This window comes from Crocodylus porosus, unplaced genomic scaffold (assembly GCF_001723895.1).
Source record: "Crocodylus porosus isolate Cpor-Errol unplaced genomic scaffold, CroPor_comp1, whole genome shotgun sequence".
Classification (NCBI taxonomy): domain Eukaryota; kingdom Metazoa; phylum Chordata; order Crocodylia; family Crocodylidae; genus Crocodylus; species Crocodylus porosus.
In genome coordinates, this window is record NW_017728886.1 from 270420578 (window position 1) to 270434026 (window position 13449).

Genomic DNA, 13449 nt, shown 5'->3' on the forward strand with positions numbered 1-13449 from the left:
CTGATCGTAAAAGGCCACCAGGTTGGTCTGACAAGCCCTGCCACTGATGAACCCGTGTTGGTTGCCCCTAAGCATGCAGTCCCCTGCTGGCCCCTCGTGGATATGTGCCAGAATAATTTTCTCAAACAGCTTGCCTAGGAATGAGGTAAGACTAACTGGCCTATAGTTTCCCAGGTCTTCCTTCTTCCCCTTTTTGAAGATGGGAACCATGTTGGCCCTCTTCCAGTCCTCCGGCACCACACCAGAGCACCGTGAGTGCTCGTAAAGCCGTGCCAGGGGTCCTGCAATGACCTCGGCCAATTCCTTTAGAACTCTAGGGTGGATGTTGTCCAGACCGGCTGACTTGAATACATCCGGTCCCTCCAGAAGTTCCCTAACTAGTTCCTCACTAACCCTTGGCCCAGGTGTGCCTCCCCTGGAGCCCAAGGGGGGCCCAGCAGGGAGGTGACTGTTCTGGTCTCTACTTAGGAAGACAGAGGCAAAGAAATCGTTAAACATGTTAGCTTTGTCATTTGGTGTGACAACCAAATTTCCTGGCGTGTCCTGTAGGGGCCCCACATTACCCGGAACCTTCTTTTTACCCCCTAGGTATTTAAAGAAGGACTTCTTATTGTCCTTAATCTGGGAAGCTAGTCCCAGTTCCATCTCTGCCTTGGGCTTCCTGACTGCACCCCTACATCCCCGAGCGACTGCAGTATAGGACTTTGACACTGTCTCTCACCCCATTCTCATCAATAAGTTAGGTGACTGTGGCATTGATGCCTACACAGTTGGGTGGGTAAAATTTGGCTGATGGGGCATACCCACAGAGTAGTGGTGGATGGGTTGTACTCAACGTGGCAAGATGTGAGCAGTGGGGTCCCCCAGGGCTTGGTCCTCGGGCCTGCACTGTTCAACATCTTCATTAATGACTTGGAAAAGGGGATTAAAAGCACGTTGTCCAAGTTTGCTGATGACGCTAAAATGTGGGGCAAGGTGGGCACACTTGAAGGGAGATGGAGGCTGCAACTAGATTTAGATAGACTACAAAGGTGGGCAGATGAGAGTAAGATGGGGTTCACTGTTGATAAATGCAGGGTGCTGCACCTTGGGAGAAGGAATCCACAGCATACATACAGGCTGGGGAGTTCCCCTCTTGAAAGCACAGAGTCAGAAAGGGATCTTGGTGTCATTATTGACTCCAAGATGAACATGAGCCGCCAATGCCAGACCGCAGCCAGCAAGGCCAGGCATACCTTGTCATGCATCCAAAGATGCATCTCAAGCTGGTCCAGAGAGGTGATACTCCTCCTCTATGCGACATTGGTCAGGCCGCAATTGGAGTACTACATCCAGCACTGGGCTCTGCACTTTAAAAAGGATGTGGCCAGCCTGGAGAGGGTTCAGAGGAGGGCCTTTGGTGAGAGGGCAGCAGGACAGGCCCTATGAGGAGAGACTGAGGAACCTGAACTTGTTCAGCCTCGACAAGAGGAGGCTGAGGTGGGACCTGGTGTCTGCCTACAAACTCATCAGGGGAGATCATCAGCAAATAGGAAGAGCCCTGTTCTCCCCACCACCACCTGGGGTGACAAGGAACAATGGTAATAAGCTGATGGAGAATAGGTTTAGGTTAGAGATCAGAAGGCAATATTTTACAGTTAGGGTAGCCAGAATCTGGAACCAGCTTCCTAGGGAAGTGGTCCTCGCTCCTACCTTTGGCAAATTCAAGAGGAGTTTGGATGATCACCTGTCTGGGGCCCGGTGAACTCAGCATTCATTCCTGCCTGTGGCAGGGGGTCAGGCTAGATGATCTGATCAGGTCCCTCCTGACCCTAGCTACTATGAAATATTTGGGACCATCCTCCCCCTTCCATTTCAACCTGAAGTTTTCTGCCTTTTCCATAGGAGTTTTTTAGATCAGTAGTCACTTTTAGTTGCCACCCCCTCCCCCGCCTTTCCAGTTTTAAATGTAGACAGCTTTATAGCTTTTACGATATAAAATGTTAAACATGCTTAGGGGTCCACCAGTGGTGAAACTGAAAAACTGCATATGGTACATCTTTACAGATTCAGGCTATGTCCTGAGGATTGATCTTAGTACATTGTGTAGATCTTCATCTATGTGATTTTGGTCTTTTCTTTCCTGTATGTTTTAATCATTGAAAAACTAATTAATAATATTAATATTTAAATTGTCATCATTATGCTCATTCCATATTGACATGAATTGAACAAAGCCTGGGCACGTTTTGAAGGTTTACTTCACAATCATAATAGTAAAAACATCATAGGGAAACTCAGCTTCTTTTAGTCGGTCAAATCCTACTCTGAAGGCAGTGAGTTGTTGCAGAAATAATAATCTGGCTAGGAGAAGGAAGGGCTGAGGACTTCCTGCCATCAGAGTGTACACAACTTGTTATAGCTTTTATTATAAGATCAGACAGAATCAGAGAGGTCATTTAGTGTGATCTAGCATGATGCATGCCAGGGAACTTTACTCAGCATGTCATGAAAGTGTCCTGGAAACTTGTAGTTCAACTAGAGAATTTTTAAAGAAGATACCACCTCTAGACTTTAATATTTCCTATGGCAGAGAATCAATTACATCCCGTGGGAATCTGTTCCATTGCTTAGTTATTCTGTTAAAATTTTTTTCCTAATTTCTCATTTGAATTTGAATAGTTTTAACTTTCAGAAATTGGACTTGTTGCCTTTGACTTGGACAAAGTGTGAAAAGCATAAGAGAACACATAGAGGAGTCATGCTAGCATACATGTAATAGGTTGCTGTAAATTGGAAAGTAATAAATTATTCTTCTTGACCCCTGGGGAGAGGACAAGAACTAATGGGTTTAAATTGCAGCAAATGAGATTAAGTTTAGACATTTGGAGAAATTCACTACTACAAGAAACATTAAGAACCGGAACAGATCGCTGAGGGAACTTGAACAACCTCTATCAGTGGCAGTTTTTAAAAGTAGGTTTTTAAGACTGACAAATTTTGGGCGGGGATATTCATGTTCAGTTCATCCTGCCCGGGACCAAGGATGGACTAGGTGACTTCTTGAGGTCCCTTCCAGCTCTGCTTTTTATAGCTGACTGCATATCTTTTGTATATCAGAAATCTCCCTTTGTTGCACTGCCCCATCCTAATAACAGTTGTTCTTTGTGTCTATCAGTTGTCTCCCTTTGTGGTTATTACAGTATACATTCCTTGCAGCAGTGACTCTCTCTTTCTTACATTTTTGTATATATTCCTACACCCTAACCCCTAATTAGACCTCTAAATGTTATTGCAATGCAAATTAAAAATATGACTGGAGCAGCCAGTTTCCATACACCTTGCTTCTCTTTTGAGGTGGTTGGATTCCCTGCCTTCTGTATTCACATTCACAGTTCACATTTCACTGCAGGCCTTCATTGCAATGGTGAAGAAGGAGCAGGTAGCAGCTGAATGGGAGCGACAGAAAGAGGAAGAAGAAAGGAAGAAGCAGCGAGAAGAGCAGCAAAGAAAGAAACGGATGTTGGAGGCGGCATTTGAGGGGGATGTGGATGAAATGAAAGCTGTGCTAAAGGAAGTAAGTGCAGGGAGGAGAAGGATAGGTTATCTGGTAGCTGGGATATTCAGTGAGCTCTGAAAATATAGGATCAGAATATTATTTGAGCTCTCTTTGTTTCTAAATAAATTAATTAATGTACCCTGATCCACTGTTGAAGACTCCTAAAAAGAAGTCTTCAGAAATAAGACTTCCCCTCCCCCCACCTCCCTCCCTAGGAAGCTCTTTTGTTTGTTAGCAAAGGAGAAGCAAAAAAAATAAAGTAGAGAACTAAGGAATTGTGTTCCAAGCCTTTGTCTTGCATCACATTGTGAATGCTTTGGTGCAAAGCGCCAGCTTCTGGCATGTCTGGAAAATGTTACTGTGCCATGAATGGTAAATAGTTTGCATCTTTCTTTTTACATTAGTCTATCAACTAACACACAATTCCTATGGTATCCAAAGCAGAGAGCACTTTTTCCTCATTTTCCGTATGCACTGTGTTTGCCTTTGTGTCTCTACTGAGGTGTCAGATTTGGACACTAAGAATGGAGTAAGTATGGATGAGAAAGGGAAGGCCACACGTCTCTCTAACCACATGAAGATAGTGGAGTGCACCGATGCCAATAGAAACACTCCCCTCTCTGAGGCAGCAGGAGGTGGCCACCCTCATGCTATCAAGATGCTGATAGAAAATGGAGCCAATCCAAACAGCAAGGTGAGAAATGTTGTGGGGGAGGAAATGGGTCAACCAAAAAAGGCCACCAGTAAATCAGGAATTGTCCTGAGATTCAGTTGAGCATGGCTCACGGCAGTCTGTGAAAGCATTATTGTGAGAGCTCATTCAGACTGAGGGCTCAGCTAGCTTAGTATGCAGCTAACAGCTCTCCAACATGCTTCCTGATTTGTAACAGGGATAAGAGTGCTCAGTTCAATCCTTAGTAAGTAACCATCCTTCAGGCCAGTGCCTGGGGTCCATACTTAATAGTCATATGGCAGGGACTTGCTCATTGGGAGGATTGGAGTGGAGGGCTATGCTAAATCCTGCATTCTGTAGGACAGTAGTCAAGGACATTTCTTGTTCTGTTCTTGGCTTACATATGATCAGATTCTTTTCTAGTATCCATTGTCATCAAGCCTATGCTGTAAATGCCTTTTTGATGATCCACCCAAAAGGAGCAGTGAGTGGCAGAAAGGGCTCAGTTTATCTCAGTTCTTTCTTGCCCCTTATGGTAAGAATAGATTGCAGTGTCTGCCAGCTTTCTGTGCACTGTACTAGCATTAGTGGAAATTAATAGTATGGTTAATTAATGATTGATAGTACTGGTAGGGAAACCTGTGCCTGTTAGCACAAAAAATCACCTGAAATGTTCTTCAGTTAGGTATTTATTTATTGGATAAACCTCTTGTTTGTACAAGAGGTTTTAGTGGTACAGCAGAAGAAAAATCCATGGGGTTCAAAATCTGCTCCTTGTTGAACACTTTGGCACTGCTCAGTGACATATGCTCCAGGTGTCTCCTTTGTTTAGGAAGGGGATATGTTCCTCAACAGTGTTCTTTTGATCAGGCTGAGGAGGTTTCTGGCTTATTGATATTCATTTTTAATAAAATTGGATATGTCAGGACATTCTAGAAGATTAGAATCGTGTTAATATTGAACCAGTGTTCAGAAAAGGCAAGTGACAAATCTTCAGTAATTCCAAACCTGTTGACCTGATATCAGCACCAGACACACCAAAGAACAACTGATACAGGTTACTGTTAATTAAACACTGAAGAATAGGACTGTAATTTATGTCAGTCAGCATGACTTTATGGAAAACAGGTTTTGTTTGATAAAGTAAGTGCATGAATAGAAGAGACTTTTGCAAGTTTTTGAGCTTAATGCCACCTAGTGTTCTTAGCAAAAAACAAGCATAATATACTGTATTTTCTCACATACACACATGCCTTTGTCCAAAAAGACAGCTTATAGAGGTATGTAAGAACAGTTTCTGCTGGGGAGAAAGTGAAAGTAAAGTCTGCCTGTGATCCACAGGGAGAAGAACATTGATCAGGTTAGGCTCCCTAGCTGCTGTTACTCAATTACTTACTATAGTTTTTTTCTGCTTTTCAAAAACAAGATGTGTATCTTATTCTGAGGTGCAGTATATGCAAGGAAATCTGATATCATTAGAGCATATTTAAATAGATTAAGAATAGCTAACTAACTAACAGATCTCAGACATGAGGTATTAGCAGAGAATCATTCTCAGACAAGGAATTCAGACAGGCTCTGATAGGGTGTTCAAGTGTGCAGAGTATTAGGTGTGATGCTGTTCAATAGTTTCATCAGTGATCTAGAAATATATATAAAATCCCTTCTGATAGAACTTGTAGGTGATGCACAGAATGGCTGAATGGTAAATAACGAGAAGTGGCAATAATTCAGAATGACTTGGATCACATAGATTTCATAGACATTAGGGCTGGAAGGGACCCTGGAGAATCATCGAGTCCAGCCCCCTACCCCAGGGGCAGGAAGTCAGCAGGGATCATAAGATCCCAGCAAGGTAAGCGTCCAAATGTGTCTTGAAGGCATTCAAAGTGGGTGATTGAACCACCCCCGGCGGCAGTCTATTCCAAACCTTGGGGGGTTGGACGGTAAAGAAGTTCTTCCTTATGTCCAGCCTGAATCGGTCACAGTGGAGTTTGTGACTGTTCAATCTTGTCATCCCTTGTGGGGCTCTGGTGAACAGACCTTCCCCCAGATCCTGATGAGCACCCCTGATAAACTTATAGGTAGCCACCAGATGACCCCTGAGCCTGCGCTTTTCCAGGCTGAATAGCCCAATTGCTCTCAGCCTGTCATCATAAAGTCTGTTTTCCTGACCTCTGATTATGCATGTGGCTCTCCTCTGCACCCTCTCAAGTTTCTCCACATCCCTTTTGAATTGCGGAACCCAAAACTGGACGCAGTACTCCAGCTGTGGCCTCACCAAGTACAGCGGGAGAATGACATCCCGGGATCTGCTTGAGAAGCATCTATGGATGCAAGCCAGCGTTTTGCTCACTTTACTAACCGCAGCATCACACTGAAGGCTCATGTTCATCTTGTGGTCAACCATGACCCCTAGGTCCCTTTCATCTGTAGTGCTAACCAGCGTAGCACTACTAAGCCTATAAGCATGGTGCAGGTTTTTCCTCCCAAGGTGGAGAACCTTGCATTTTTCGGTATTAGGTTCTTGTCTGCCCATTTCATGAGTCTGTCCAGATTCACCTGGATCACCCACCTATCCTCAGGTGTGGATGCTTTACCTTAGAGTTTGGTGTCGTTGGCGAACTTGGCCAGTCCGCTTTTGACACCAATGTCCACATAATTGATGAAGATGTTAAACAGCATAGGCCCTAGGACAGAGCCTTTTGGGACCCCACTGGTCACAGCGCACCAAGATGATTAGCTCCCATCGACCACCACCCTCTGTAGTACTCTGGATCAGTTACATATGTGTTTTCATGTAGCCAATGCATAGTTACATACCTAGGAAGAAGGAATTCATATTGTGCCTATGGAGTTAGAGATTACCCTGGAAATAATTGGCAGTACCTGCCTCCCTTTAGGTGTGCCCCCCTTCTAGCAAGAAGCAGGTGCTGGAAAGAAAACCTGCATACTGCTGCTGCTGTTCCATAGATTCATAGATTGTTAGGGACCTTGGAAGATCATTGGGTCCAGCCCCCCTGCACTAGGCAGAAAGACAACTGGGATCAGGTGACCTCAGTGAGGTGACCATCCAGTCTCTTCTTGAAGATGTCCAGGGTAGGTGATTGCACCACCTCTGGAGGGAGTTTATTCCACAGTTTGAACACCCTGACTGTGAAGAAGTTTTTCCTGGTGTTAAGCCTGAAACAGTCTTCCAGGAGTTTGTTGTTATTACTCCTGCTTTTCTCCAAGGGTGCCCTGGTGAACAGTTGTTCTCTGAGCCTCTTATGTAGCAGTAAGCTGCTACCAAGTGCCCTCTCAGCCTTCTTTTTTTTAGGCTGAAGAGTCCCAGGTCCCTCAGCTTTTCCTCATATGGTTTGCTGTGCAAGTCTCTGATCATACAGGTGGCTCCTCTCTGGACTCTCTCAAACTTTACCACGTCCTTGTTGAAGGGTGGCACCCAGAACTGGATGCAGTACTCCAGATGTGGTCTCACCAATGCTGAGTAAAGCAGAAGAATTACTTTCTTGGTTTTGCTTGATATGCATCAATTGATGCACGCCAGAATATTATTTGCCCTGCTGGCTACAGCATTGCACTGCCGGTTCATATCCATACTGTGGTCTGTTATTACCCCTAGGGTCTCTTTTATTTGTGGTGCTGGTCAGTTTGGCATCGCCAAGCCTGTAGGTATGTTGGGGATTGTTCATCCCCAGGTGGAGCACTTTACATGTCTCAGTGTTGAACTTCATTTGGTTCTGATGTACCCAACTTGTTAGCCTGTCTAGGTCTATCTGTATCTGTAGCCTATCTTCAAGTGTGACCATGTTCCCCAGTAACTTGGTGTAGTCTGCGAACTTGGCCAATGAGCTCTTCACCCCCACATCCAAATAACTGATAAAGATGTTGAAAAGCACTGGACCAAGCGTGGACCCCTGAGGACACCACTGGCCACTTCTTGCTAGGATGACACAGATCCATTCTTTAGAACTCTCTGGGTCCTACCCACTTAATTGTCACGCAGCTAAGCTTGCAATCCTCGAATTTTCCCATGAGAACAATGTGGGATACCAGATCAAATGTCTTTTGAAAGTCAAGGTATACAATGTCAACTGCCTCTTTCTTATCCAGGTGGCGAGTTACCTGGTTGTAGAAGGAGATGAGATTTGTAAGACAAGACCTGCCCACGGTGAAGCCATGCTGGCTGTCATTCAGAATCCTACCTTCTGCAAGCCTATTGCACATAGACTCGTTGATAAATTTTTCTGGATTTTCCATGGGATAGAAATTAGGCTAATTGGCCTATAGTTACCTGGGTCCTCTCTCCTCCCCTTCTTGAACGTTGGCACGAGATTGGCCCTCTTCCAGTCCTCAGGAACCTCTCCGGAGTACCACGAGTTTTGGAAGAGTTTTACCAGGGGTTCCTCAATGACTTTGGCCAGCTTTTTCAGCACTCTCAGATGAAGTTCACCTGGTCCTGCTGACTTGTATATGTTTAATGTTTTAATTAACCATGCACCAGTACAACTTCAATAGTAGGAAGGCGGTCATTCCCACCATGCCCATTCTGTGCCCTATCTGGCATGATTTTCCCCTTGGCCCGGTGAAATACCAAAGCAAAGTAGTCATTCATGAGTTCAGTTTTATCCTGCCAGGCCAGCTCCCTATGCAGCTGCAGCCTGCAGCTGGAACAGATCTGGTGCTCCACACAACTCCGCATCAGCCAGGGACAACAGCAGGGGCAGATTCCTCCTTCCCAGTCAGCAGGGGCACTTGCAAGGGAAAGGCAGCAAGAATCAGGCATAGGAAGAGCTTCTTCAGACAGTATCCCTCTGCCTGGTGCTAGTATTAACTTCAAAGACTTTGTGCCTACAGAGAAAGAAGCAGTGGTTCCAACAGCAATGACCTTCCATGTCCTCACTTTTACCAAGTGACTTAGCATTTCACAATTAGAGTGTCTAGACCCATTCTTTAGAACTCTCTGGGTCCTACCCACTTAATTGTCACGCAGCTAAGCTTGCAATCCTCGAATTTTCCCATGAGAACAATGTGGGATACCAGATCAAATGTCTTTTGAAAGTCAAGGTATACAATGTCAACTGCCTCTTTCTTATCCAGGTGGCGAGTTACCTTCCTACTATTGAAGTTGTACTGGTGCATGGTTAATTAAAACATTAAACATATACAACCTTTTTGAATGTGGGGCCGGATCATGAGCTTTTTATCACCCAGTGGGCCAGCGAGCCATATTCAAAGACCTCACAGGAAGTGATATCACATCAGGAAGTGATGTCACGTGACCTTTGACACCAATGAAGGTCTCAAGAATATATGAAAGGATCACAAGCAAACTTTTTGTAAGTGGGTTCTCCTTTAAAGGATAAAAACATATAACTGTGGCTTTTCTCTTGTGGGCTGGCAGAGTTCCAGTCTGCAAAGGGCTACTTGCCCCCCCACACACTGGGGCAATGGGGTCTGGAGGTAGGAGCAGTGAGGGACACTGGAACGGGACTGACCATCTATGTTTACAAATGGGTCCTGGTACAAGAAAGGTTGAAAACCACTGATCTAAACTGGGGTGGGCAATTATCTGAGGCAGAGCAGAGCAACACAGGGCACAACCCTTGCTCCTCAGGCTCCTGGTGGTGAGCCAGATAGGATCAATTGGTGGGCTTGGCACAGCTTGTGGGCCATATTTTGCCTACCCCTGACCGAGGCATAGCTATGCCTATGTTCTACTATGGGTACTTCTCATGCTTCTGGGCTTTGCTGGTTGCCCCCACCGCCACCCTTCCCCTTTCTGCTATGTGTGCCAGGATGTTTTTAAGTCTTCCTCAGAGGTACTGGGTGTTGGTTACAGTGGAGGCTAGGGACTTTGACGGGGGTGTGCCAATGCTCCTTCTGGACCAAATCCAGAGGTTTTTGGCTAGAGGTTATGTCCAGAGGTAGGCAACCCCTTCCATGGGTGCCAGAGCATAGCGCACAGGCATTTTGCTTGGCACGTGTGCCTCAGGGCAGACTTCAGGGGAAGGACCAGGGCTGTGCTGCCACAAGAAGGATAGAGCCCCTCTTGGCTCCTCCACTGTCTGTTGGCATGCCAACCTTTTACAAGTCAAGGCTGCAGGTGTTTTTGGCACTGCCCAAAAAATGCTGCCGAGCCCTGGTCTTGGCCCCTCTGCTTGGGGTCCCACTGATCACCAGGTTTGGAGTCAGGAAGGAATTTTACCCCATAGTCAAATTAAAGCAGACTGTGGAGGTCTTTGCCTTCCTTTGTAATCCTCCAGCACTCGGCTTCTGGGACGTGGGCACAGCCAGCTCCCAGAAGGGAAGACCAGACTTTGAGGTTAAAGCCTTGGCCCCAAGAGATGGGGGTCAGAGCTGAGCCTCCCTCTTCTGTGAAAGGCAGGGACCCCACTGCACACACGAAGGTGCCGGGAGCCCACAGTCACAGGCCTGGTTCCAGGGAAGGCACCGTCTTTCCGGCCCGGCCTGGCCCTACCCGCGGCACCCTGGCCAGGCATGAGGCAGCAGAGGCAAACAATGAGGGCGAGCCTGGCTGCTGCGCTGCCTCTGCCTGTCCACATCACCGCACGGGGCTGGAGGGACCCAACACTAGGGCTGGGCGACACCTCGGGGTGCAGTGAGCACAGGCTCCGCCTGAGCCTGGGGCCACCTCACATGGCGTGGCCAATGCCGACAACCCGGCGGGAGGAGGCACCTGCCCACACGCCTCCCCCAGCGCTCCAGGGCCAGGCGGCCAAGCCGGGCTGCCTCTCGCCTGTGTGTGGGGAGCAGCGAGTTTCTCGGGCCAGGAAACAGTCTTCCCCACGTGGTGCTGGGGATGGGAGGAGGTGGGCCAGGTCTACATTCCTCTTCCCACATGCACCGCGTCGGCAACGTTCCCCAGCCCTTCAGCAGCCATTAGGAAGCTGCTGAGGGAGGTACAAGGGGCAGGAACGAAAGTAAACTGTGTTTACTTCTGTTTCCCATCGCAGCACTGCGGGCCACAGAAAATGCCTTGGCCGGCTGCATGTTGGACAAGCCTGTTATAGAAGATGTATATTGTTCCTTAACATAGAGAGCAATACCTTCTCCCTTTTTTCCCCACTCTATCCCATCTGTACAACCTGTAACCCTCAATGTCTACTGCCCAATAGTGAGTAGGGTCCCACTAGGTTTCAGTTAGTCCAACCAGGTTGAAGTTGTTGCTTGCAAGCAGGAGTGCAAGTTCCTCCAGCTTGTTCCCCATGGTCCTAGCATTTGTGTAGAGACACTTAAGCCCCCTGATGGGTGCCATTGGCACTTCCCTGTCCTGATGTCTGTCAGACCCCTTACTGCTTACCTGGGGTGATTCAGTGCATTGCTTGTGGCTTGCTGATGCTAGGTTCTCCGTATTCTCTGCTTCCCTGTCCCCTGATGAACCTGGTTCAAAGCCCTTTGGAGGAGATCAGCCAACTTGTAAGAGAACAGACTCTTACCTTTAGAAGAGAGATGAAGACCATCTTGTCCCAGGAGGCCTCTCTCATGGAAGTCGGATAGTGGCTGTAGAAGCCAAAACCTACATGATGGCATCAACTCTGGAGCCGCAGATTGACTTCCCTGATAGTTTCATAGATAGTAGGGTTGAAAGGGACCTGAGCAGATCATCAAGTCTGACCCCCTGCCATGGCAGAAAAGAGTACTGGAGTCAAATGACCCCAGCAAGGTGTTCATCCAGCCTCCTCTTAAAGACTGCTGGAATTCAACATCCAGTGCAAGGTGACAAAGGCCTGCAGCAAGGCAGCAGCCCTAGATTTCAGGAGGGCAAACTTCAATGAACTAAGGAGAATAGTCAGGAAGCACTGAGGTCCCAGAGAGGAGGGGAGCCAGGTGTCCAAGGAGAGTGGTCACTCCTTAAGTAGACGATCTTCCAACCCCAAAGGGAGGTAATCCCAATGCGGATCAAAAGGAGCAGGAGGGAACACAAGCCCCCATGGCTCACCAAAAGCATCCGGGAAGGTCTCCTAGCTAGGGGTATACCCAATGGAAAGGAGGGACCATCCCCAGGGATGACTATACTGCAGTTGCTCGGGGATGTAGGGGGGCAGTCAGGAAGCCCAAGGCAGAGATGGAACTGGGACTAGCTTCCTGGATTAAGGACAATAAGAAGTCCTTCTTTAAATACATAGGGGGTAAAAAGAAGGTTCCGGGTAACGTGGGGCCCCTACAGGACACGCCAGGAAATTTGGTCGTCACACCAGACGACAAAGCCAACATGTTTAATTATTTCTTTGCCTCCATTTTCCTAAGCAGGGACCGGAACAGTCACCCCCCCGCTGGGGTCCCCCTCAGGCCCCAGGGGAGGTGCACCTAGGCCAAGGGTTAGTGAGGAACTAGTTATGGAACTTCTGGAGGGACTGGATGTATTCATATCAGCTGGTCTGGACGATCTCCACCCCAGAGTACTGAGGGAACTGGCTGCGGTCATTGCTGGACCCCCGGCGCAGCTGTACGAGCACTCGTGGTGCTCTGGTGTGGTGCCAGAGGACTGGAAGAGGGCCAGTGTGGTTCCTATCTTCAAAAAGGGGAGGAAGGAGGACCCGGGAAACTATAGGCCAGTTAGTCTTACCTCTATCCTAGGCAAGCTCTTTGAGAGAATTATTCTGGCACATATCCACAAGGGGCCAGCATGGGAGGTCATGCTTAGGGGCAACAAACACGGGTTCATTAGTGGCAGCTCCTGTCAGACCAACCTAGTGGCCTTCTACAACCAGGTCACCAACTCCTTAGATGCAGGGGTAGCAGTGGATATCATCTTCCTGGACTTTCGGAAGGCCTTTGACACTGTCTCTCACCCTGTTCTCTTTAAGAAACTGGGGGACTGTGGTGTCAACACCCACACAGTCAGATGGGTCACCAACTGGCTGGAGGGCCACACTCAGAGAGTGGTAGTGGGTGGGTCATTTTTGACCTGGAGGGATGTGGGCAGTGGGGTCCCCCAGGGTTTGGTCCTCGGACCCACACTGTTCAACATCTTCATCAGTGACTTGGACGAGGGGGTAAAAAGGACCCTGTTCAAATTTGCTGATGACACTAAGATGCGGGGGGATGTGGGCATGCTAGAAGGGAGGAATAGGCTCCAATCGGACCTAGATAGGCTACAGGGGTGGGCAAATGAGAACAGGATGGGATTCAGCACTGACAAGTGCAAAGTGATGCACCTGGGGAGGAACAACCGGCACCATACCTACAGGTTGGGGAACTCCCCTCTTGTCAG

At 47.6% G+C, this 13449-nt stretch overlaps 1 protein-coding gene across 2 annotated transcripts in view; it reads left to right on the top strand.

The window, feature by feature from the left end:
* Positions 1-13449, top strand: part of LOC109322685 (putative IQ motif and ankyrin repeat domain-containing protein) — an 81867-nt gene that overhangs the window by 31961 nt on the left and 36457 nt on the right. For both annotated transcript variants that reach the window (XM_019553774.1, XM_019553781.1), the window contains 2 exons: positions 3392-3556; positions 4041-4232. In XM_019553774.1, the coding sequence (XP_019409319.1) occupies positions 3392-3556; positions 4041-4232 (357 nt within the window). The remainder of the gene's footprint in view (positions 1-3391; positions 3557-4040; positions 4233-13449) is intronic.